The sequence below is a fragment of the Emys orbicularis genome, chromosome 2 (assembly GCF_028017835.1).
Source record: "Emys orbicularis isolate rEmyOrb1 chromosome 2, rEmyOrb1.hap1, whole genome shotgun sequence".
Classification (NCBI taxonomy): Eukaryota; Metazoa; Chordata; order Testudines; family Emydidae; genus Emys; species Emys orbicularis.
The window spans coordinates 80,432,727-80,459,385 of NC_088684.1; the positions used below are offsets into that span (position 1 = coordinate 80,432,727).

General features: G+C 43.5%; 1 protein-coding gene across 2 annotated transcripts in view; it reads left to right on the forward strand.

The window, feature by feature from the left end:
* Nucleotides 1-25,248, forward strand: part of KCTD1 (potassium channel tetramerization domain containing 1) — a 79,712-nt gene extending 54,464 nt beyond the window's left edge. For both annotated transcript variants that reach the window (XM_065399687.1, XM_065399688.1), the window contains 3 exons: nucleotides 18,420-18,564; nucleotides 20,712-21,017; nucleotides 25,090-25,248. In XM_065399687.1, the coding sequence (XP_065255759.1) occupies nucleotides 18,420-18,564; nucleotides 20,712-21,017; nucleotides 25,090-25,248 (610 nt within the window). The remainder of the gene's footprint in view (nucleotides 1-18,419; nucleotides 18,565-20,711; nucleotides 21,018-25,089) is intronic.
* The last annotated feature ends 1,411 nt before the right edge of the window (nucleotides 25,249-26,659 follow it).

Here is a 26,659-nt window from a genome sequence, read left to right on the forward strand (position 1 = left end):
TACACATGACAGCAACTAACCTAATCAACAATAAAACTATTGTTTTGTGAATGTTTTGTCAACTGAAACACTTACCTATATGCTTTTTAGAATTATATTTATCACCTCCCCTATAAGCAGGATGCAGGTGTGACTAACACTTCTACCGCATGCATTAGTTGTTACTTACTGCTTGTAACCTGTTCTGACATGGAATTTCCTGTGTCTGGAAACTTTTTGGCCTTGTCTATATAGGTTTTGTACTGACTTAAATATTTTGGTTAGGGGTGTGACTTTTTTTTTTTTTTTAAACTGAAGTAGTTAAAGCAGTACAACCTCTAGTGTGAATGCAGTTATCAGTATAGCATATTTCTGTAAATTTACAGGAATAAGTTAGATAAGGTGGCTGAGGTAATACCTTTTTATTGGACCAACTTCTGGTGGTGAGAAAGAGAAGTTTTCGAGCCACACAGAGCTTGTACTCCCAGCCTTACAGCACCATAACTACGTGATGCTGGCAGTACCTTTCCCAGACCTGAGGAGGAACTCTGTGTGGCTCAAAAATCTCTCTCTCTCTCTCTCTCAAACAGAAGTTGGTCCAGTAGACAATATTGCCTCACCCACCTTCTCCCTCTAATATCCTAGGCCCAACCCAGTCAGAGTTACCCTGCGTGCAAGCATAAGTTAGTCAGATTTAAGCAACTTCGTGCCAGCATAGCTGTGCCCTTGCTAGGGAGCATGTAAATTTTGTTGTAATGGGTACAAACTAAGATAGCTAAAGAAGTACATACACCGTGTAGACAAACTCTTAAACTGCTATTGCTTACTTGTGTATAGGTAATATCTCCCCCTTCTCTCTCCCTCCCCCCTTCTTAGATACTGTTACATAGAAGTAGTTCCTGCCCCCAAAGAGTTTACACTCTAGTAGAGTAAGCTGCAGTTCACCATGAGTAGGGGTTGGTAGACTGTGGCCCTGAGAAGTTAAGCAACACTATAAGAATGTGGGAAAGGGTGACGAATATAATAAAATATATACACTACATTATAGCTTCTGTTCAATAAAATTATACACACCAGTACGTCAAAAACATCATTAGGGTTGCAAAATTAAGCACTGAAAAGTTAGGAAATGCCAGTATTAAGGCTGCCTTTACAACCTTAATTTGGTGCCCTTATGTGTGTGCATTATGATACAGTCTTTAATTACTTGATCTCATACTATTTTTTTTCGACAGGACCTCTGCTTCATTTGGTGCATAGAATGGATAGTGATCAATTAATAAGCAGCTATTCAATATTTGTTTTTCTCTCTCGTTCATTATGTAGCCCAAGGCCTTATTTACTGCACACTATTCAAACCCCTGTTCTGAAGACAGAATTATTAATTTCCTCATGTGCTCATCAGTAGAATAGCCAAGTGCTTCACTAACAATTAATTAATTTATCTTCACGACACCTCTGAGAGAGGAGAGTAAAACTCTGTTTTACAGAAGGGGAACTGAGACAGAGAGCAATTAAGGTCAAAAAATGTCCATTAATTTTAGGTGCCCAATATGAGATAATGAGAAGGTGATTGTTCAGTCTAAGCAGGGCTGGCACCAGCCCAACAAGCAGGTGCTTGGGGCGGCCAACGGAGAGGGGCGGCACGTCTGGATCTTCGGCAGCAATTCAGTGGCAGGTCCCTCACTCCCTCTCGGAGCAAAGGACCAGACGCCGAAGACTGAAGCGGCGGCGGTAGAGCAGATCGCAATCGCGGCTTTTTTTTTTTTTTTTTTCTGCTTGGGGCGGCAAAAACCCTGGAGCCGGCCCTGAGTCTAAGTAATATTATATAGCACTTTTAGATATTCAAAGCACTGCTCCTGCTAATGTCAGCTGCAGCTGTGAGTGCTCAGCATTTCTGCAAATCAGGCCCCTGGGTCTCAAGGTGGACACCCACAAATGGAAAACACACAATCAGACCACATGTGAAAAGTTTAGTTTAAGTGACATGCTCAGCATCACACACGAATGTTGCAGCACAGGCAGGGATAAAATCCAGTTCTCCAGTGCAGCATTCAACTGCCTTAACAAGGAGACCCTCCTTTCTCTTCCTGAAGTCCCCTACCTCACTCCAATACACCTGTGCCTCTGCAGGTGGCAGAGTCCCCTTTAGTGTACTGCAGGGTGGTCCTGGCTGGTGCCAGCAGAAGCTGAGACCTCCCAGACTACAATCAGAGGGACTGAGCCCACCTCTCTTCCCCCCTCTCCCCCCGGGGCCCAGCCGGTGCATGGGGCTGCCAACCCTGTGTCCCCCACTGTCCCCTGTCATGTGCTCGAGGAGGTGAGAGCAGCCTTGCCTCCCCCTACTTTTTTTTTCTCTTTGAGTGGGTCCTGTGGGAGGGTGCTCCCCATCTACCCTTCACCCCTGACCTTCCTGAAATCATCATTGGGCCCCTGCCCCGCAAGCCTCCCTAGCCGCACTTGACATGCCCCCTAAGTTGGCTGAACAATATCCAGCTGGTTTGCCTCAGAACTGCACCCAGAAAATATCTTTGCACACTTGTGCTTCATGCCACCTGCTTCCCTGGCCTCATGTCCGATCCAGTGGTGGGCCCTGCTGCCACCTGAGGAGGGACCCTAGTGGGCCAGTCTGTACTCTACTCCGGTTCAATGACCTGCCGTGGATATTAGTTGACGGCTCCTCTACGGAGCCATGAGCACAGGTGTGTACCTGGCGCGATTCATTAATTCAGCACCTGCCCTCTCTTCAGCAAGAGGGAGATCCTTGTGCACCTCTGTGTAGGGTGCATCAGGTTGCATCCTGTTTCAGCTTACTGAGGTTCTGGCTGCACTTCTCCCCGCATCTCATTTATGCACACCCCATCCATGGCTCCCCAAAGTTGTGAGACTCCTTGTCAGCCTCTTGGTGCAAGCCAAGATGACGTTCCATCACTCCAGGAGGAAGAAGCTGGACGGGGGATAGGGGGCACTGCTCTGCAATTGTGGGGCCTATTTCTGATCCTTTGTGAAGTCCTAGAATCATAGAATATCAGGGTTGGAAGGGACCTCAGGAGATCATCTAGTCCAACCCGCTGCTCAAAGCAGGACCAATTCCCAACTAAATCATCCCAGCCAGGGCTTTGTCAAGCCTGACCTTAAAAACCTCTAAGGAAGGAGATTCCACCACCTCCCTAGGTAACCCATTCCAGTGCTTCACCACCCTCCTAGTGAAAAAGTTTTTCCTAATATCCAACCTAAACCTCCCCCACTGCAACTTGAGACCATTACTCCTTGTTCTGTCATCTGGTACCACTGAGAACAGTCTAGATCCATCTTCTTTGGAACCCCCTTTCAGGTAGTTGAAAGCAGCTATCCAATCCCCCCTCATTCTTCTCTTCTGCAGACTAAACAATCCCAGTTCCCTCAGCCTCTCCTCATAAGTCATGTGCTCCAGCCCCCTACTCATTTTTGTTGCCCTCTGCTGGACTCCCTCCAATTTTTCCACATCCTTGTAGTGTGGGGCCCAAAACTGGACACAGTACTCCAGATGAGGCCTCACCAATGTCAAATAGAGGGGAACAATCGCGTCCCTCGATCTGCTGGCAATGCTCCTACTTATACAGCCCAAAATGCCATTAGCCTTCTTGGCAACACTGTTGACTCATATCCAGCTTCTCGTCCACTGTAACCCCTAGGTCCTTTTCTGCAGAAAGTCATTCATCTGTGCAGAGTTCTGGGCAGTATCCACTGACTCCTTAGACTCCTTTGAAGGCCAATGGGTTCCATCAGCGTCCTACAGAAAACAGCCTTCTTCACTACACACCCCTGATTCATCCCCAGAATAGGTCCATGCTGTGCACTGAAGGAGGCCAGGGTCCTGTGGAAAAAATAGTATGCAATCATATAACTCAAGACTGTATCACAGGGATCGGCAACCTTTGGCACGTGGCCCGCCAGGGTAAGCACCCTGGTGGGCTGGGCCGGTTTATTTACCTGCCGCATCCGCAGGTTCGGCCGATCGCGGCTCCCACTGGCCGCAGTTCGCCGCTCCAGGCCATTGGGGGCTGCGGGAAGCGGCGGCCAGCACATCCCTCAGCATGCGCTGCTTCCGCTTCCATGTGCCAAAGGTTGCCGATCCCTGCTGTATCATAATGCAAGCACACGGGGGGCCCAATTAGGGTTGCACAAACAATCCTTAATTCTGGTATTTTCTAACTTCTGAATGTTTCATTTTACAATCTTAATGTTCTAACTGGGGAGTGGGGGGTGGTATAATTTTACAAGGTTTTAAAAAAGCAAACTGGAAATAAACAAATTGCATCCAGTGGCGGCATATTGACACCCACATGGGTCATCAGCAAGGTTGGAACCTTTAGATCCACTGCCCAGACCTCTGCTACTTGAACTAACAGAGAAGCTGAGGTTGTCATCCTCTGTGTGGACCTGCAGTAGTGGGGGAGGACATGCTTTGCCAGTGGGTTTCACAGATATTTGCTGACAGCAGAGGAATGGTAAGACTGAGGAATTTTGGGTTCGATTCCAGGCTCTGGAGGGGAGTGTGTTCTACTGGGCACAGACTCTTCTTCCCCTTTTTGTCCAAGTCCCAGTCCTGTCACTTCCCCACCAGTGGCACTTATCCCAATCCCATTCTCCTCACCTAGTCAGTCGCAGTCTCCACTCATCAGGCTTCTCATCCCAGTGCCAGTCTCCTTGCCCAGAGAGTCCTAGTCTTCCCTGCCAGACTCTTAGGGCTGGTCTATACTTAGCCGCTAGTTCGGCGGCTGGGGATCGAACTTCCGGGTTCGATTTATCGCGTCTGGTCTGGACGCGATAAATCGAACCAGGAAGCGCTCGCCGTCGACTGCGGTACTCCATCTCAACGAGAGGAGTACCACGGAGTCGACGGGGGAGCCTGCCTGCCCCGTGTGGACCGCGTCTGAACCGCGGTAAGTTCGAAGTAAGGTATGTCGACTTCAGCTACGTTATTCACGTAGCTGAAGTTGCGTACCTTACTTCGACTTGGGGGGTTAGTGTAGACCAGGCCTTAGTTTCTTCTTCCCCTCCCCACAGTCACAGTCTCCTTCCCCGGCCAGTCCTAGTTCCCCTTCTCATCTCAATGTCTGACATGTCTCTCTCCTCCTCCACCAGTGGCTCCCATTCTCAACCTCCCTCCCTGGGGACCTCATCCCATCTTGGTCTCCCCCTCCCCCCCATTGCCTCACTGGCTCCTTGTCCCAATCTCTTTGCCCAGGCAGTCCAAGTTCTCCCCCTGCACTACAGTTCCTTGTCATATCTGCCTCTCACTCCTTGATCCCCATCCCCCCCACTGGTTCCTAGTCCCAATCTCCTTCCTTCCCCCCTCCCATTTCTTGTCCAATCTCACCACCAGCCAACTGGCTCCTCATCTCACCAGGCTTCTTGTCCCAGTCTACTCCTTTCTCTGTCCCCGGATCCAGCTTTTATCCTGTCTGCATTCAACTCAGAAGGCTTCCTCCTCTGCGCTGTGTGGCTGCTACTGGAGGGGGTGGGAAGTGGTCATTTTCAAGGAGGCCAGCACAGGAGGGACAGTGCCTGGTCCTATCCCAGCCTGGAGTAGCTGGGAGCAATTTTAGGAAAAGTCTGGCTTCATCCTTCTAGGCCTGGGCTGGAGCTTGCTCAGTTGCTCTGTGGGGATGGTGCATGTGCAGTCTGGTCAGCACTAGGAGCTGTAAGAGGATGGAGCATGCTCAGTGAGTACAGAATCCAGAGATTTTAGCTGCTGAAAATCAGAGTTTCTACTAAGCTGGTGCAAACTACGATTTTCCCACCCCAGGCTTATAACTTGGTCAGATTTGGGTGGATTTTCATAAGAAGTCAAAAGGCACATCCCTGACAGTAAGGCCATACTCCTGCCAAATTTCAACTCCGTGCTTCAAAGCTCGCAGGCGCTAGAGCATTTCAAATAAAGTTTGCCAGAGTTTTTAACATGGACAAAACAACATATTTTCCCAAGCCTCATTCTCAGAAATGGCTGAACTGTTTTTGGATTAAATGAAAAAAAAAAAAAATCAGCTGGAGGCAGATACCCAGTATGGAAAATTTCAGCCAAAATGTTAAAAGTGGCAAAATTATGAGCAACTGAAAACAGGGTCTTATAGTGAGAAGTATGGGACAACTTTAATAAAAGGCAGTGCTGCCAGATCTGCTTGTAATAAGAATTTGTGTAATGCGTGACCTTTAAACTGCGTGGCCATTTTTGTGCTGAAGTATATAATTTTTGTTGTAATTTATACTGTACAAGATACAATTCTTTGAGTAATAATATCATCTTCGCTTGCTTGCCAGTACTAGAGCAGAGGTTTGGTAATTAACCAGGGAAGGCTTTTAAAAGTTCCTTTCTTGTTAGTTTGATTTGCTAGGTAGTGAGAGGCTTTGCTGCAGCCTTAATTCATCAGGTGGCTTTTCCCCCTCCATTATGGGGTAATCCTATAGGATAAACTGCTAAATCAAGCTTGTGATCCATTGTACAGAGCTAAGGGGTTGCAAAATCTTACCCTCATGGGTTTAACTGTGGACACAGTTTGTGTAACTCTTACAACAGGAAAGGAATGTGCATTTTTGCCGTATCTGTAGAAGCTCTTCTTTAGAGAAGGGGAAAGGAGGAAGCAATGATTAGTGAGAGGAAACTGCTACTTAAATAGTAATAGATGGAATTTCTAGCTGAGTGGCTAGGCAGCCCCAGTTAACAGCAGCATGGCACTAGGAACAAGGAAAGTCAAGTTCTTTAAGCCTCCCTTACCAATGTTGTCATTTTATGTGTCCAGCACAACTCCTGCCTAAGGCAATGTGACACCCAGTTCTTTAATATCCTCCTTGAAAGGGGCAGAAGTCAGGGTTGTCTGTGTATGTTGTGTGAGAAGCATTATTTTAACTGCATTATCTACTGTTCTTAAATTTTAGACTTTTTTGTGGTTTTGCTGATTCAGAGATAACTGTTACTCTTTTAACTTTAACTCCCCAGTGTCAATGTAGAAGTTAAGTGTGCAAGAACTGAAACTAGTTAAAGATAGACATTAGTCATATGTACATTTTTTAAAGGAAAGTTTTGTAAACTAAAATGAGAGAGGGACTGGACCAAGATTTTTTTTTTTTAATATGATTTCTGAAACACAGTTTAGTGTTATAATATAATATCAATGATCACAAAAGCGGCACAATATCCTAAAATACACAGGCTAGAATAGTCTCAGCTAGCCAAAGCACAGGGATGCTATTTGTTAGTGACTCAATTGCTTGGTGATTTTCAGTAATTGTACAATATACACTCGTATTTCCCTACCATCCTCTGTACTGTGTACTCACAACGAACTTGACCATCTGAATTTCTATTTCATAAACCTGATAAAAGAAACACTTCACAAATTATTAGCCTCAAAGTAGCTAATTTGCCATTCCACTTGAATAATTGGAGGGTACTTCCTGATAACTTGGTAATATCCTGGGCAAAAGGACATGGTGGTTGTTACTAAGTTAATAAGAAGCCTCCCTCAAGTTATATTCTAAATAACACACTTCAATGGAATTGGATTTGAGTTTAGTAAAATTCTCTTGGCAAGCAGAGTATTTGTTAAAATTTCTGTGAAATGTTATTATAGCCAAGAGAACTTGATTACAAAAATGTGGCTGGAGAAAGTATTTGCATGATTGATCAGTTTAAGCAATTTTATGAAAAAAATGTTTTGATATGTTTTAAAACCTGAAGAACTTATGAGGCATATTTGCAAGATAACAGATGTTATAGGAGCAGGGCCGGCTCCAGGCACCAGGCAACCAAGCTGGTGCTTGGGGCGGCACCTGGAGGGGCGCTCGGGCCGCCGGGGAGAGCGGGGCCACAGCCGGGGCTCGCCGCCCTGCCCCCGCCGCTCTGGCCACCGGGGGGGAGGGGGGGAGAGCCGAGCCCCCGCCGGGGCTCGCCGCCCTCGCCCCGGGGCTCCGGCCGCCCTCCCCCCGGCGGGAGAGCGGAGCCCCCCCCCCCGGCCTGGGGCGGCAAAAAAGCCAGAGCCGGCCCTGTATAGGAGATGTGGACCTTTATGGTTTTGGTTCTGTTCTTCTCTTCATTGGATCCAGTGTGCAGGAAACCTGAAAAATTAGTGGGGCCGGGGGACAGAGCATGAGAGCTGATCATAGACAGCAGAGTATAGAATGTGCCTCTAGATTACTTACTTGCCTGGTTTATAGAGTAATTGTATATGTTCAGGTTGCATCCTTTTGCTTTTGTTCCTATATTACATTTCTGTATCTCTACGGCACACATGGAAACTGACTGAAATGTACAGAGACAAGAGAGGAAACTCAAATGGGAACCAAAAGAAACTCAGCAAAACTTTTTTCATCACCTAAAGTTTTGGAATACTGCTTTACAGCCTTGCCCTGAATGTAATGGCTTGCCTGTGGGAGATGGCTTCCTTCTGCCCACATATGTAGTATTCCAGCCATGAGTCACTGGTTCTTAGCATCCCCTCCCAACTACTCTTTTCACTTCTACAAATGGGCATCAGAGCTGGTAAATGATATTCCCTTACTTGGCCACAGACATTTGAAATATCCCTGTAGCGATTGTACAGAGCCTACTTTTTGCAACCTACCTCTACTAGAAATTCTTCCATCTTGGTTACTACACCCCCACCTGTGAGCTATGCGCTAATATGTCACACAAGCCAAAGAGAATTGCTGTACTTGCTCTACTTCAGGTAACTAAAGGTAAGTAAATTCACCATCTGGAGTGAAACACCCTTTTAGTTTGGCCAGGATCTTAGCAGCTGTCAGCATACTGGTGACTCTGACATAGCAGGGCTTCCCTCCCATTCAACACTGATGCTTGGATCTACATTTCTGAATCAAGAGCCTCAACTCTTAATAAAGGCATAGCTAGGTGGTTATTGCCAGTGTGATGTCAGTGTCCTAGGTTGGTAGATCACATGTTAAACGGTGACACTAAGAATTTGACCTATCAAGGAAAACAAGCTATTTATCAAGCAGCTAGAAACTAGGGTGCTTCAGTTTTCTTTTTGGGGGCCTCTTCCCATTATTGCTTGTTCCACTTGAATTCTCCCCAACATTTGCTCCAGTCGTGTGTCCCAACTTTCCTTCTCTATTTTGTATAACTTAGTTACTTGCTCACCTCTATATCTCCAGTCTTGTCTTTATTACCCACAACTAATGAAAAATTCCTTCTTTTCTGTTCTCTCTCTAGGATACGGAGCATTCTTCTGTTGTGATTACAAATGTGTTGCTCAATTTATTCTTTTCCAATTAATGTGACAGTTTGTCCATGTGGGTTAGTTCTGCTAGTTCATTTCATAAAACGTTTTGTTTGCGTTTGTCTCCTGTAGGTGCTGCTTGTGATAAGGCAGCTTATAGCAAATGCCTTGTTTCATTTTATTGTCTCTAATGTGTCCCCTAATGATTCCACCTTGCTCATCATTTCAAATCTCCCAATCTGGTGCTTACAAACTATACTCTACATGTAAGACTACTTGCCCCTTTCATCTATCTCCGTTTTTAATGAGAATTGTATAGCCCCCTGAGTTGACCTTTGATTTTCATACTTCTTTTGCTTCCACATTTATATACCAATCCTAAAATGTTTGAAATGGCCTTTGTGTAAAGTATTCTATTCCCTTATATTCTTTAGCAAGATGTCTCTGTAGAGAATTCTTTAAAAACTCCCCCTGAGTTTTCCCTATAACATTTTCTTGTATATCTCAGCAGGGGTGCTGGAACAATTTGTATAGTGGGGGTGCTGAGAGCCACTGAACCAAACTGTAAGCCCTGTATATAACGGAAACCACTTCAAGCCAGGGGGTGCGGCAGCACCTATGTATCTCAGTGTTTAATACTCCTTTCCTGTCCATAATTGACTTGCTGTACCTGATGCTTGCTTGCTCTCTGCTGGCTTCTTTATAAAAACTTCCTCTATAGGACAGCTAGTTTTAATACACTATTCCCTCACTGCTCTGTCTCTTTATACTCATTGCATTCATGCCTCTTCTATTAAGATTTAGTCGATCTAATAATGTAAGGCCTATCTATTCCAAGGAGATCTCCAGGACTCTCAAACTTAAAACCTTCTGTTATACATAGAGAAGCAGAGATGGTTAAAATAGAAAGGGTTAGCGTAGTATTCACAGTGACGGTTACAACTGACTATCTGGTTGGTTAAAGTTATGTTGTATATTTTGTCACTGAAAAATGCACATTTCTGTGGTTGTATCATGTTTACATGGCAACTTTGTCATGCAGATTGAGACAAATCTCCCTTTGCATTCAGTCATTCTGGAAATGTCTGACACAAGGTCTGTGAGATGAAAAGCAGATTGTTAATCTGAAAGCAGTCCACTGTAAAATAACTAAAAGCTCAGGATCATATGGTTGTACCAAGCTTAAATAGTCTAGCTGCGCATTTCTCTCTCTGTCAGTACCATCAGCATGCTGTGGTGTCATAAACACAGGACTATTACTTCATTGCTGGAGCAAGCAAAAGGAGAAAATAGGCTCTGAAGGGAAAACCTTTGGTAAAGGGACACAGTCAGCTTGAGATCTAGTCAGTTTGTAAAAGAGTTGCAAGTAGTTCATTGTACTCACCTGCCTGTGGATTCTGCCTGCCAGTGTTGTGGCTTAAACAGTCGCATTCCTAACTTGCAGTTTTCCTTCTTCCCCCATTCTCTGTGCAAGATGCAAAGGAAAGGGGAAACAGTGATGATGACTATATAAAAAATCTTGTGAAATACACAAAGGAAATAACTTTTTTCCCTTATTGTTTTGTCATAATAATCTTTGCGGCTACCTATAAAATAGTACATATAAAATTTTCAGTCAGATTGATTTATTTGTTTTTTAGTTAATAGTGTCAGTGGAAACAAATATATTCAGTAATAAACTTGCATTTCATACTTTCTTTCTGCTGTCCTTGTTTTGTGTTCATTCTACTTTAGAGCAAAAGTAATGTAATGATCCAAATACTTGTAGACAATCAGTGTTTGCTCCTATTTCAGCCTCCTATGTTTCTGTCTAGTATAGAGGAATTTTTGCCACCTGTAATTCAGTGAAGTCTCTAATCATCAATCAGCAGGATTGTAATCTGTTATCTATACATATTATGAAATCTGTGGAATATTCTGTTTTTCATTAGCACTGGCCGTTTTTTCTTCTTCCCTGAATTCTCTACTGAGGCACAAGACACTAGCAGAAAATCAATTTTTTTATAATTTTCCTGCAGGCAGGGTTTCAGCGAGGCTTTTCATTTGAGAGCCAAACTGGGGGTTGTCTTTTGAAGAAGACAGGTGTTCCTTTTAGTAATGTCACCTTCCATTGCTCAAATGTCTGGATTTTCTTTCGAGAATCAGACTGAAAATTCTGTTGTTTGCTTGTTTATGGGGGAAATGTCCTCTAAAGTACGTACTAGAGTAAAAGATTGGTCTCTTCTGTGTCCCATCCTTCCTTTCCAAAAATAATAGTGCCTGTTTTAGGCTCTTAAAATAACATTCTCTGATTGAAGTTGAGTTTTAGAATAGTTTTTTTTTTTTTTTCAACCTTAGAAGCAGTAGTTTGCTGACTGTGGAATATGATACTTAAAGCCAGAGACATTAACTTTTGCTCTTTGGAGGTCACCTTTTCAACCCATGGGACGTTAATTTTCCTTGTATACAGAAAATTCCAGGCTAACTTTTAATTAAATATGTTTTAAGCACATTTTCCTCTAAATGTACTACAGCTTTTTACCCTTTATCCTTGCTGTTTGGCTAAATCTGTATATTATTATCAACTTGCTTTGCAAGCTACCTTCAAACCACTTCCGTATTTTGAAATCCATTCATCTGTTATAAATTTGTCATAATTTTTTTGCTATCTTTGCTGGTCATCATCTGTGTGTTTTAAACCAAGGTTGTCAGGGAGCGTGGGGAGGAAACCATATCTTCCAATCTTTCTTTGGAAGTGAAATTATAATAAACATGACTTCACAATCCTGTTTCATGCCAGCAGACTGATGTCATTTAAGCATTATAATTTCAATGTCAGACCAAGCAGAAGGAGAAGCTGCATTATGGGTGAAGGAGAGTTAGTTTATTCAAACTCTAATATATTCAAACCTTAGGTGCAAAAACTTCACAGCATTGTTCAAGGATGGCTCTTGGCTTACCTACATTCTTTCAATATTTAATGTTTAGGTATTTTGTGTGTGTGTGTGTGTGTAATTTCATGCAAATAACTTCTTAATTACTACTTTACAGTAAAATTTGCAATTTCTGTTATGGGACTTAGGGTGGCTGGGGGAGCGCTGCCTTGATGACAAATTGTAAGCTTTTTGGAGCAGGGACCGTGTGTTGTGTGTTTTGTAGCAGGGGTTCTCAACCTTTTTCCTTCTGAGCCCCCCCCCCCCCAACATGCTATAAAAACTCCATGGCTCATAACTACTGTTTTTCTGCATATAAGAGCCAGAGGGGACCCTGCAAAGCTAAGTTGCTAAGGCTTCGGGTGGTGGGCCTTGGGTCACCAGGCTTCAGCCCCATGTGGTGGGGCTTTGGTTTTCTGCCTTTGGCCCCAACAAGTCTAATACCAACCCTGCTTGGTGGATCCCCTGAAACCTGTTTGCAGCCCCGCAGGGGACCCCGGACTCCTGGTTGCGAACCACTGGCCTAGACAACGGGTGTTTCATCCTACTTTGGAGCCTAGATGCTACTGCATTACAAACAGGGCCGGCTCTGGCTTTTTTGCCGCCGTAGGCAAAAAAGCCACCAGCCGCCCCCCTCCCCACCCCATTGCGGCAGGGGAGGGCGCCGAGCCCGGCCGGGGCTCTCCGCTCTCCCCGGCGGCCAGAGCGCCGGGGGGAGGGCGGAGAGCCCCCAGCGGCCAGAGCGCCGGGAGCCGGGCGGAGAGCCCGGCTGGGGCTCTCCGCTCTCCCCGACTGGCCGGAGCGCCGGGGGAGGGCGGCGAGCCCGCTGCGGCTCCGCTCTCCCCAGCGGCCGGAGGGCGGCGAGCCCAGTCGTGCCCCGCTCTCGGGCCGGAGTGCCCCGCCGTGCCGCCCCCCTCCAGGCGCCGCCCCAAGCATATGCTTGGTGGGCTGGTGCCTGGAGCCGTCCCTGATTACAAATAACTTCGGGCAGAAGTTGTCAGAGCAGCTCCCAAGGAGAATGCAAATAACTTCTAATATTTAAAGTGTGTGTAGGATGAAGAGCCATCCATTACCATTCACTAACAGAGGAGGCCTGGCTGACAAGACTGTAAAATAAATGTTCCTTCTTTGTCCCCTTCCCCTGTAAGCCAGCTTATTAGAAGGGGCGCTCTAAGCCAGTGGTTCTCAAAGCTGGTCTGCCGCTTGTTCAGGGAAAGCCCCTGGCGGGCTGGGCCAGTTTGTTTACCTGCCCCATCCGCAAGTTTGGCCAGTCGTGGCTCCCACTGACCGCAGTTCGCTGCTCCATAAGAACATAAGAACGGCCGTACCGGGTCAGACCCAAGGTCCATCCAGCCCAGTATCCGGTCTACCGACAGTGGCCAATGCCAGGTGCCCCAGAGGGAGTGAACCTAACAGGCAATGATCAAGTGATCTCTCTCTCCTGCCATCCATCTCCACCCTCTGACAAACAGAGGCTAGGGACACCATTCCTTACCCATCCTGGCTAATAGCCATTAATGGACTTAACCACCATGAGTTTATCCAGTTCTCTTTTAAACGCTGTTATAGTCCTAGCCTTCACAACCTCCTCAGCGGCACGGGCCGAGGGATGTGCTGGCCGCCCTTCCCGCAGTCCCCATTGGCCTGGAGCGGCGAACCTTGGCCAGTGGGAGCCACGATCGGCCAAACCTGCGGACACGGCAGGTAAACAAACCGGCCCGGCCCACCAGGGGCTTTCCCTGAACAAGCAGCGGACTGGCTTTGAGAACCACTGATCTAAGCCCTATCACAGGTGGGGGAGAGCAAGCATTGCTTGAACCTACTAGGTATCTGGGAGGTGGCAGTGTCTGCAAAGCAAGACACAGCAAAGATTTTTACTGCTCAGTTTCCAAGGAAGCTAGAATGCAGAGGGAGGAGGAAGGGGACAGAGAGTTTTCCTTGATCTCAAGCACAGCGCATTCTTCCTAGTCACAACTGCTGCAGTTGCTGCTTAGGGGCATTGCATTCATGGCACCTGTTCCACCACACATTATCAGATAAATGCTCACAAGCCCCTCCCTTGATTTGAATTTTGAGGGAGGGGAGTTGAAAAATTGCAAATTTTATCTAAAAATGAAGTAGCTGTTAATGCTTACAGAAATGTATCTGACTGGAGTTTGCAGTCCTACGCTATTAATATTAAAGTCTGATTCTGTTCTGGAAAGTAATTATAAAAATGGCACTTTGGGGTTCCATGCTTAATGTTTCTATGAGACTTGTAGATCAAACATGCTAAGTAAATAATATAGCCTTTCTAACCCGTCAGACTCAACCTAGGAACTGAAAATCAAGCTGGGTTCTCTGTTTCTAATCCTTGGTCATCATTGTCAGTATTTAACATTTTTGCAGGCCAGATTCTGTCCTCTGCTACCAGGTGTAATTTCCTAACCAATTAATAATGAAATAAAACCATATAGTTTAAAATATTTAATTAAAATAACAATTCTGCAAAAAGCTGTTTGTGAATATCAGTTTGATTGACTGATTAAAAACAAGTTATACTTAGCCATGTTTACACACACTCTGCATTCCAGTGTGAATACTAAGGTCACAGGCCCAAAATGTTGATGAAAGTGAGTTTTAAAGGCATATTTTCACCAGCATACTTTCATGCCAAGAGTCACAAACCTAGTTGTAAATTATGCTCATCAAATCAATGAACAGAATCTATATTGTGTGACCAGTCGTAACTTGAATTTTTGAATAGTGAGCCATTTAGTAAATAAAATGCATGAAAAAGTTTGTTGAATAATTGTGACTAGAAAATTGCTGTGTGCAGCCCAGGGTGGATTGATTTAAATCAAATCTTGCTTTACATTTGTACTTCATAGCTATTTTCAGAAACAAAGGTTGATTCTCATTTGGTTTATAATTATTCAAACATATTGATTTGCAACTAAATATAGATCTTACACTAAATTGGTACTTCTTTTTGCTAACCAGGGGGATGCACACTATATCAAGCAATTATATAGCTTAATATTTTATTCAGATGCTTAACTTTCACAATTTTATTGTGTTAAAAGATGGTGAATGACACATTTCTTATTTACTAGATAATGACTAAATTTTTTACTCATGATTTATGCTAAGCTGTATTTGGTAGAAACTGAAATTCAATCAAAATGCAAAACAGCATTTTAATTTTTTTTATTAAGTAAAACTACCTTAAATCTGCTGGATACAGAAGGGGGAAAGTGTTTATCAAAACATATTTTGTGTTTAAAACTGATGTATTAAATAAAGGAAGTATTTGTTAGTAAACTCAACTGATTTGTTTCTGGTCGCCATGTCCTTCAAGATTTTAGAACTAGTAGATCTAATCCTCTCATATCTAGTTTTTATTCATAGATTAGAAAAGGAAAACAAACTTTCCTGCTTTCTCAGCTCCAAATTGCTTTCTCAACTTTAAATGAATTAAATATTAAACTGAAATAGTTGAATAAACTGAAATGAAGAAAATATTCTCTCTGTGCCTGCAGAAGAGGCTACTGCTGCCACAAGCTTGTTGAGCATTTAGGTAAATTCTGGTTTCTGGTGCTTAGCTTCTAGTAGTTCAGTGGTTTGACTTTCTTTAAAATTTTGCCAGCAAACGTGTTCTGTTGAATATTTTTTTATTTAATTTGAGATTTTAATAGATTATAGTAAATTTAGATATTAATATAGATGTAATTTTAAATTAGTTAATTTTAAAAAGAAAAATTTATTTTCTTTAAATTAAGAAATCCAATTTAAATTAAAAAACTGATTTTAAATTAAAAATATAATTTTAAAAAAATAATTTAATTTTATTCCCATCGTGCAATCTTTCTTCAAAGAGAAAGAAGCGAAATGCATTCAGTAAGTTATCTGTTACAAATTATTCACCCAACTGTAATAACAATGATTACCTCGGCCTGGGGCATTTCCTGCAGAATTTTAGGTGACCATCTGAGGTTAATGATCCTCTGTTTTTCTTCAAGTTGTCATCTCCCGAGCTGATCCGAAAGAGTAGGTTAAGTTTGAATCCTAACCTGAATATAGTGCATGTCACTGAGATATTTGCTACTTATTCTATGCTGGTATGTGATTCATTTTAAAGTCAGTTTATTGCTCTTTGCATAATTTTGAAATGGAATAGATGCAGATTTTAAATGTGGGTTATGATCATGAAATGCTTACACTGTTTCTGTCTTACTTGTTATCTAGAGCAGAGGTGGGCAAACTACGGCCCATGGGCCACATCTGGCCCGTGGGACTGTCCTGCCCGGCCCCCGAGCTCCTGGCCCGGGAGGCTAGCCACTAGCCCCTCCCCCGCTGTCCTCCCTCCCCCGCAGCCTCAGCTCGCCGTCTCCGGCACAATGCTCTGGGCGGTGGGGCTGTGAGCTCCTGGGGCAGCGCAGCTGCAGAGCCAGGCCTGACCCGGTGCTCTGAGCTGCGTGGTGGTGGCGGCGGCGTGGCCCAGCTCCAGCCGGGCGGCGTGGCTGTAGCACTGCCAACCACCGGTGCTCCAGGCAGCCCGGTAAGGGGGCAGGGAGCACGGGAGCTTGGATAGAGGGCAGGGGAGTTCGGGGTGGTGCTCAGGGGGCTAGGGTGTGGATAGGGGTCGGGGGGAGGAACGGGGTTGAATGGGGGCAGTCAGGAAGGAGGGGATGTTGGATGGGGTGGCAGGGGGCAGTCAGGGGCAAGAGTTCCAGGGGCAGTCAGGGGACAGAGAGAAGGGGTGTGTGGATGGGGCAGGGGTCCCGGGGGGGGCACGTCAGGGAACAGGGGGGCAGGAGTCTCGGGGGGGGGGAGGCAGATAGGAGGTGGGGGCCGAGCCACGACCCCCTCCCCTAACCAGCCCTCCATACAATTTACAAAACCCGATGCGGCCCTCAGGCCAAAAAGTTTGTCCGCCCGTGATCTAGAGAAACAAGGCGAATGAGGAAATATCTTTTTTTGGACCAACTTTTGTTGGGGAAGACATGCACTTTTGAGCTTATGCAGACCTTTTCTTTATTGGACCAGCAGACGTTAGTCCAATTAAAGATACTACCTCACCCACCTTGTCTCTCTAATATCCAGGAACGAACACATCTAAAACAACATTACATGCAACAATGGAAGTTATTTGAGATCTAATAGTTTGGGGGCGGGGGTTTGTTCCCTCTATTACTATTTTAGTATGAAAACAGTCTCTGTAGTTTACATTGTGGTGACTGTATGTTCCAACTGGAAAAAGAGACTTTGGCCAGATGTACAGAGTTTTTGTTCCAATTTAACTATATTGATTTAGAAACTAATATTGTTTCAATTGGTGTCACCCCCTGTATGACAGTTAAGAAAATGAAAAGGTAGAATTTGCAGAATACAGTATAGCAAATTGCAACAAGGCTCTAAAATTGTGGGATCCCAAATCAAGCAAAGCCCCGACCTCCTCCCTGAAAACTGTCCATGTGACATTTCAGACTTATGCAATATTTGATGCAGCCCTGTTCACAAAAGTGCCCTTAGCTGAGTTTTAGTGATTAAATGTATGGACATGTGCACTCACTCTCTTTCTCTTTGAAAAAAATTCAAAAACAGCATGAGGGATTTAGCTCAAACTTTATTACCCCCCTCCCCAAATCTTTTCCTTAGACACCAAACCTAGATAGGGTGGCTATATGTCCAAATTGTATAGGGACAGTCCCGATTTTTGGGTCTTTTTTTTATATAGGCTCCTATTACCTCCCACCCGATCCCAATTTTTCACATTCGCTGTCTGGTCACCCTAGAAAATTTCAGACCTAAAGGTTAATGTTGCAGGAAGATTAAGCACATGAGATTTGGGAGAGGGGGGTGTTATAAAGGTGGACAAAAGTGCCCATAACTTTAGAACAAGCTAATAGACACCTGCTACAATCACATTACATTTCTACTATGAAATCTCCTCACCTACTATTTTTATAATTTATTTAATTGTACATGGTTTAACAAACGTGTCTTGAAGTTTCCATTTCTGTTATGTAGCTCTCCCTAGTAAGCAGTAGCATTCCTTAAAGGCCAGAATCTGCAGCCTTTACATTGAGTAGTAGTTACGTGCAAAAATAGTCCTACTGAAGTCAAAGAGCTTACTACATTGAAGCCATTGAACTGTTCATGTGAATGAGTTTTCTGCAGTGTGAGGGGGTGCAAAATCAGGCTGTTGGGTGTCCTTCTCTTCTGTAGCAGTGCTACTATTCGGTAACAAGGTGAGTAGCTGTTGGTGGTTAATGGCTAAAATGTGGTTTGTAATTTGACCTTGGTGTTCGCCTCTTTTCCTCTCCAGAATTGGAAGGCTTTTTGATGGCACGGAGCCCATTGTTTTGGACAGTCTCAAGCAGCACTATTTCATTGACAGAGATGGGCAAATGTTCAGATATATCTTGAATTTTCTACGAACATCAAAACTCCTAATTCCTGATGATTTCAAGGTGAGATTTTAAGTGACTTAAGTGTGTTTGAAATTATTCTGCAAATGTCTCGCCTCCTCAGAGGAGATAATTTGGGAGTGTAATTAAAATAGTCTATGAGGCAGGAGTGGGTTTGGAGCATTTGACAATGCTTTTAGTCACTTGGCAGAAGTAAGCTTTGTCTCACTAAAGTGACATCTGTTGGCCTTTTCTTGAATGGTATTAATGCTAAATTTTGCCTTCCTAACCGTAGCATAGTATGCATGCTTATGCATTAAACTATATGACCTCTGCAGAGGGTTCCCCATCAATTCTCCTTCTTCTCCTTCAATTAAAAGGACTCTGTCCTGTGATCACAGGCTGACACTGGAAGAATGATGTGAGTCCTGACAGCCAAAAGTAAATAACGTTAAAATGTGTATAATGGGTGAACTGCAGAGTTTCATTTTCCCTTAACCCCTGAGAGACACACATGTGACTCGTTCTTAGTGTCTTAGCTGAGAAATCAAGGGTGAATTCTTGCAACCTCATTATCTAAGCCAGATATTTATCAGTCTGGACTAAGCTTTTTTTTTTTTTTTTTGAGAGAGAGATCTTTTCATGAAAATTGTGAAAATCTTAGAACTTCCTGTGGGGGGGGAGGGTTGTCAGTGAAATGCAAGCTGGAGGCCACAGATCGGCTCAGAAGGGATCTTTATCATCCTTTCTCCCTGTGAATGTACATCTGAGTATGCAGTGTGTCCCGCCATTAGTTTACATAAGGAGACATGACATTAGGATGGGATAGGAAAGGTAACATGGAAGGCAATTTAGAATGTTCTATAACCTTTTGTTCATCTTTAAAAGCATGTAACATGTTGAGTTCTTTTGAAAATCTGGCCGTAATTGTCTACGTAGTAGGAAAATTAATTTGCCTGACTGGTGAAATGAACATTAGTTTCAGTTTAAGAGCTGTATTGCAGCAACCTTTTGAATAATCTCTGGTATCAACACACGTATCCTTTTTTATTCATGACTAGTATAGACCCACCTAAGTAACATAGATGTCTAAAGGCTGCCTTCTTCATAACATTAATAGTTCACTCTTGCAGAGTAGTTTAATATATAATTATATTATAATTCTGCTGAAAATTTAAAAAAAAACAGCTCTAGACAGCACATTCACTGTGGTGTTCAGAAGGTCCCTTCCAGTCACATTTTGAGTCTTCTACAAAGACGCATGTTTAAAACAAATAGCTCTCCCTCTTCAGGACAGATGCTCGGGTTAGTTGATGACTCTCATTTAATTATAAACGCAGCTGGACAATTATCCATTTATCATGTGCCTATTAAGCATTAAGTCTATTGCTCAATTTCAGTGCAATATAGACCTTGTTACTACTGCTCCTTTGTTGTCATTACATTCCTCTATCTTCCCTGATTCTCACATTGGTTTTCTTCATACAGACACTTTTTTTCCCAAATACATGCGTTAAACTAAAAAAAAAAAAAAATACAGCAACAGCAAAATAGAAATGTAAAATTTGGAAGCAAGCATCAGTTCTAAATAATTTCTATACTTGCTATGCTTCAGAATGCATTTTCTATTGTGTTTGAGGCAACATAGCAGAAACAATACTGTAGACAAATAGGGATATAGTCAAAATACTTAATTTTTAAAATGGAGTAATATATGCAAATCATTATGCAAATATCTGAATCATTTTACTTTTAAAAACATTGCCGTCTTCCTCATTTACATGCTTATACCTGTTACTGTGCCTGCTAGTATTGCTGTAAGACATGATGGATCCTAATGATGGATTTTCTGAATCCTGATTTAGTTCTGTTCCATCTGTTCAGTCAGGTCGTCATTTTATGACATCACTATGGGGATAAACATTTAGAGAAAGGTGGACTGTGACAATCTGATGTGGTCCATAATACACACTTCAAAAAAAATGGAGGTAAAAAGCTTTTTTCTAGGTATTATTTCAGGCAGTAGATTTTAAGAGACCGTTTTTGCTTGTTCCTTAACTGTGTATGTAGTAATTATGAAACGTGTAGAAGGGGTTTCAACTCTCGAGCTATCCTAGCCTCTTTGCCAGAATAACCGTACACATAAGCAGTTACTGTATATTCACAATGCGTCATATTTAGTTGTGCACAGTAAAATATATATCTTTCAGGACTACAGTTTGCTATATGAAGAGGCAAAGTATTTTCAGCTTCAGCCCATGCTAGGTGAAATGGAAAGGTGGAAACAGGATCGGGAGACTAGCCGTTTTTCAAGGTCCTGCGAGTGCTTGGTGGTGCGTGTTGCCCCAGATCTTGGAGAGAGGATTACACTGAGTGGCGATAAATCTTTGATAGAAGAAGTTTTTCCAGAAATTGGCGACGTGATGTGTAATTCCGTCAATGCTGGCTGGAATCACGACTCCACCCATGTCATCAGGTTTCCATTGAATGGATACTGTCACCTCAACTCAGTTCAGGTACGAAGTCATGAGTGCATCATTTTAAAAGTAGACCAATGATTGATTTTGTGCCAATGGACTGACTCTCTTTACCTTAACTCCAGAAGGTTTCAGTGGGCAAAAGCAATTGGAGACTTTGAGGTGGCTAGTAAGAATGAGTTAGTTCCACAGGTTAGGGCAGACTTCCTCAAATTATTTCACATGTATCTTTTCCAAACATCCTTGCAAAAGAACAAACATTGCTGAAACAAATTACTCTGAAAACTATGCAACTTCTCCAGTGTTAGTCAAGTCTTTTGTGTTTGATCAGGAACACCCTCGGGCATGTGTTGTGTTGCCATATATGCTTTGTGTTGGATGTGAGATCTATTCTTTCTTCCTGCTCTATGAAGAAACATCAATGAGGACATGTGTCTGCTTCTGAGAAAATGGGCATATGTATTTCAGGGTCCATGGAAACGTGCTGATTTCTTCCTGTTCTTCTTTGGATATTTCTTCCATTTTATTCTGAAATAATGAGAAGCAATAGTACATAAATCTGTCATGAAATGGCTGAGGAACCCTGGGAGATAAATTTTAGCAGATCTAGAGGAAGTTTGTAATAAACTAGTCAGTTGCAATGTTATCTCTCTCATCCCCTGGACTGGTGACAGTAAGGAATTTTCTTCTTTTAGCAACTGCACCATATTCAACAAGTGTTTGGAGGTAAAGTACCTTTCAGTTCTGGAATTTTCATCAATACCTTTGTTGTTATTTTATTTAGATGCACCCGTGTAATGCTTTAGACACAGATACTTGTATCTGCAAAAAATTCTAAATTAAGCCTACAAATTTTCCTCTCCCACTCACCCATCACTATGCTACCTATGTAACACTCAGTGACCAGGTCAGATGAGATCAGTTCAGTTAAAGACAGATTAGGAATAATTTTTCTGAAGTAATTCTTTTTCTTCTTCAAGTATATGTCCCTATGGATGCTCCACTGTAAGATGTGTGCACACCCCTGCACTCTCAACCAGAGATTTGAATCCGCAATGTTCTATGGGTCCGCGCCTGCACACTACACAATCTTGTGCTTCAGAACAATGGTATGTAGGGAGGAGCAGACCCATCACCACTCCAGTTCCTTCCCAAATGCCGGCCACTTGAGACGGAACAACTGAGGTGTCCAGTGCTTCCTGGAAGCTATTTCTGTTGTTTTATTTACTCAGTATTTGTTTTGTTTTTGTTTCAATATTTGCTTTCCTTTTTTAATTTTGCACAAATTTATGTGTGTTTGTGACTGCCTCCACCCCGGGTTCCTTAGCATTGATTCCTTGGCCTTCCTCATTGGCTTAACTTCTGGGGTATGCCAGTGCCTCCAGGATTCAAATCCTGCCAGACCTATAATAGAATTTTCATCAGACTCACAAGCATTCTAGTTGTCTTTGGTGTCTCAAAGACTCTCACATCCCATCCAAGTGCAAAGATGCACGGGGATTAAAAGCATGTTTCACAAAGAAAGGGAGGCAAGATTGAAGCTTCTCCTCATGGCACACTCCTTAAGGTCTGTGGGGTCAGATTCCTTCCTCCCCTCCCCCCAATACTTCGGAAGTGACTGAGGTTGTTTCAGAAATGAAGCACTCCAAGAAAAGAGAGCCTTTCTTCTGAGAGAACCTCCAGAAAAAAGGGTAGTTCACCTCCTTAGAATGGATCCCAGGGAGACCTCATGTCCCATAATGAGTACCTCCAAGGCTTGAACAGACATTGGCACCGAGGCCTCGGTACCACCTAAGCAGAGGTCCTGTTCAGATTAGCCTGCCAGCAAACAGTTCTGATAAGCACCTTCCTGAGCACCGTCTTGACATCGCGACTCATCTAAATCCAAAGACTCAGGATAATCTGAGGCAATGGTACAAAAGCCCTCCAAGAAGTCATATAGAGCCCTTTCAAGCCTCTGCTCCCTCTCCAGTACCATTAACTTTGGGTGGCATGCACTTGGAGCATAGAGATAACATTTCGGTGGCCACTTCATCACCGACGTCAACAGCCCCCACTTCTCGTCCCCAGCTAGAGCTTCGGTGCCGCTCCCAGTTCCAACTGCCCATTGCCAGAGGCCTCTAGCACCCTAGCGGTGGTTCTTGCAGGAGGGTCTGCTTATCTCGGAGGAACTGGAGTCCCTACCTCTTAAGGGGCACTGAGAGAAGTTACCTGCTGATATCGATATGTCCACCGGTTATCTCCTCCTTTCATCTCACGCTAGGAGTCGGGCTCCCAGTACTCACCCATCTTCCAGTGCCTTCATAGCCCCCAGCTCTTTCTCCGGCAACAACACCAAGAGCTCCAGTTCTGGACATGGGATGCTGCCTCAGAATCTGAAATGTCTGGGCAGGGCTCTTCCTTAACTTACCATCCTACGCTGCTTGAAGTGTACCCCAGCAAGAAATCACCAGAGCCCAGAAGGCACTCTGGGCTTTTAGAACACGAATATCCCTGGGGACTCTCCCCTTACCCACCTTATTGGAATCCCTGGACCTCTTAAGGGCACCAATTCTGTAGGGTTCCTGCCCGGAAAAAGCCATGTTTGGGCTTCCCACAGGTGCTGCAACAGCCATTGGCATGGCAGCAACAGTCCCTAGTACCACATTTCTCCTCAATATTGGAGGACATTCAGGAGCTACCTGCAGAAGAGGAGACACTTCCTCACACAAGTCCTCCTCCCCGATGGTGCAGTGATGCTGCCACCACCAACACCCTCCTATGCCGTCAATTTTACGGTATTCCGGGACCTAATGAAGCCACCTGCAGAATCTCTTCAAATCTCCTCAGAGGAGGTACAAGTATCTCAGCCCTCTCTGGACATTCCATGCGTTCCCCTCCCCAACCCCCAAGTAAGATAGTTCTGCCTATTAATGAGGCGCTCTTGTTTCTAGCCTGTAAATTATGGCAGATCCCTGCCACTCTTGCACATACCTTCAAATGGACAGACAAAAATATTATGTATGAGTGAAAGGGCTGGAGTATTTCTTCCCTCAAACCCCACCCCCCCAGCTCCCTTGTGGTGGATGCAGTCAACAAGAAAAACCGCCAAACTCACTCAAGATTAACACCTTCTGACAAAGAGGCTCAATGCCTAGACCTCCTCAGCAGGAAGAGTCACTCGTCTGCTGCTCTTCAATTTTGAGTAACAAATTATCATGCCCTGATGCCAAAATATGACTTCAATAACTATTCAAAATGTACTCATTTTATTGATCACTTGCCACAGGACAAGAGGGAGCAGTAATAAGCCCTCGTTTCCAAAGCCCACTAATCACCTACATTCTTTTGCAGCACTTGAGATTGGTGACTCTGGCTATCATAATCCCATCCTTGAATCTGGGGGGATGGTTTACTACCCTTGACATTCAAGACATGTATTTTCACATTGCTATGCACCCTTCCCAGAAACGTTTTCTACATTACATCGTCAGCTCAGAACACTATCAATACCGTGTCCTTCCCTTCTAACTCTCCATGGCCCCACGGGTCTTCATGAAGGTTCTCTCAATACTATTGGCTTCCCAAGGGGCGTTCAGCTCTGGAGGTCGTGCTTCACCTCCCGCCCTCCTTCCCATCAGCTGCAGAGTCTCTGACTCTGTAGTTGAGAAGGAACTGTAGCAGCAGTGGGTTCACTCCTCCCTATATATCTTCACTCTGGAGCACAAGGACGCATAGGTGCTCAAGTGCAGACCCGCGGACACTGTAGATTCAAATCTCTGGTTGATAGCGCATGGGGGCACACACGTTCTATGGTGGAGCACCCATAGGGACAACAAATTGAAGAACTCAAGTTACTGGAAGGTAAGTAACGTCTCTCTTTTTTTTTTTTTTTTTTTTTAAATGCATTAGAAAGTTTGGGGGGGGGGAATGCAATGGTATCTAAAGGAAATCTACTAATTAAGACATTCTAGCAAAGTCTGTTAGCAGAGCTGTGCGTTATTTGTTCTTCACCTGGATCACAGTTTACAGAAGGTCACAGTTTGGCTACTGCAAGTTGATCATCCTTCACCAGTAGTAGCAGTCTTGGTTTTTTGTTGTTTATTTTTACATTTATTTACTCTCTTTGCAGGTACTTGAGAGGTTGCAGCAAAGAGGATTTGAGATTGTTGGCTCATGTGGAGGAGGGGTGGACTCTTCCCAATTCAGTGAATACGTACTGAGGCGAGAACTCAGAAGGACATCTCGTGCACCCTCCGTCATTCGAATAAAGCAAGAGCCTCTGGACTAAATGGACATGTTTCTTTATGCAAAAAAGGGACGTTACATGTGCAGTTTGGACACCAAACAAGTCCTGGAACTAAAATTGAATAAAGACGCCTTTGTATGAAATATAGAGACCACACCTGAATTCATACGGGAGCATTTGGAATAGTAATAATAATAACCTCAAGGTGTAATTATATGTCAAAAGATAGGAAATGCAAACAAAGGAAGGAAAAAAAATGGGTAGTTAGGGTTGGTGCTGTGATAGCCATTAAGTGTCCTAGGCCTTCTTTAGGCCCACTTAACGGTAAACAAGCCATTACCATCAGGGGGAGACAAAGTACTCCGATACATTTTCCATTACCAGAGATCCATCCACTTTCCCGTGTGTACGTCTTGATTCAAGTTTATTTGCGTTTGGAGGTTTATGTCGGTGTCTTTTTAGAGGTAACCAGGCAGTAGGACTTCAGGAAACATCCATCCATTGCAGTGAAAGCTAGTTGACAGAGATTTTAAACATAGTCTGTACAGACATCACACACTTTTGTCTGCCCTCACAGATGTGAAAAGTTACCTTTTTTTTTTTGTTTTAAATGAGTTGAGTTTTTTGTTTTTGCAATGGGACCAGAATTAATACTTGGTAGAGTTGCTCTAGTTTGAATTTGCTGCTTTCCTACAATTTTTTAAATTTTATAATGTATTGGATACAATAAACTCTGTTTAAAATAATGAGGGTGTGGATTAAACCAACAAAAGCAAAAGAAATTGAATTAAAATAATCAGTCAGTAGCTCACTCTGTTTATGCTTCCCCTAGTCCTGTTAGGGTTGCAGAATAGTAAGTTATCTTGCATACAGTAAGCAAGCTGCAATCCCTATGCATGGTAGAGTGAGTTACAGGAAATAGATGCTCTCATTGGCCTATATTGGAAAACCTGTCTGGTGCACCCTATATTGCTGGTTTACATTCAACACTAGTTTTTTAAGCTTTGAGTTTGAAAAGAGGCTATTGTGGTGATGGGAACATTTTCAATACTGGTCGAACTTAATAATAATAATAAAAGTTTGGCCCAGAGAAATCAGTCATGAAAATAATGCCAGGTAAATGTTCTGAAACCTATAACTAATAATAGTCACATCATTCCTTTTTAAACATGGAGTTGGCAGCTGTAACTCTGAATTACCTTGATGACTGTAAGTCAGAATGTTTGTTTTTAATGTTGTTAATTTCCCTTGTTTAGGGCTAATAAGCTTCTGCCTAGAAGTGAGACCCTTTGGCTACACCATCGACCTTATTATTCTTATTACTAGGCAGTAACTTTGTATACAGTTACCTTGCAAGTTATTCTTATTGTGCAACATTTCATTGAAATCAATTGTGCACATGCCCAGTTGATGTCAATTAGACTTTGCAAAGTAAACATAATGCGTAAATGAC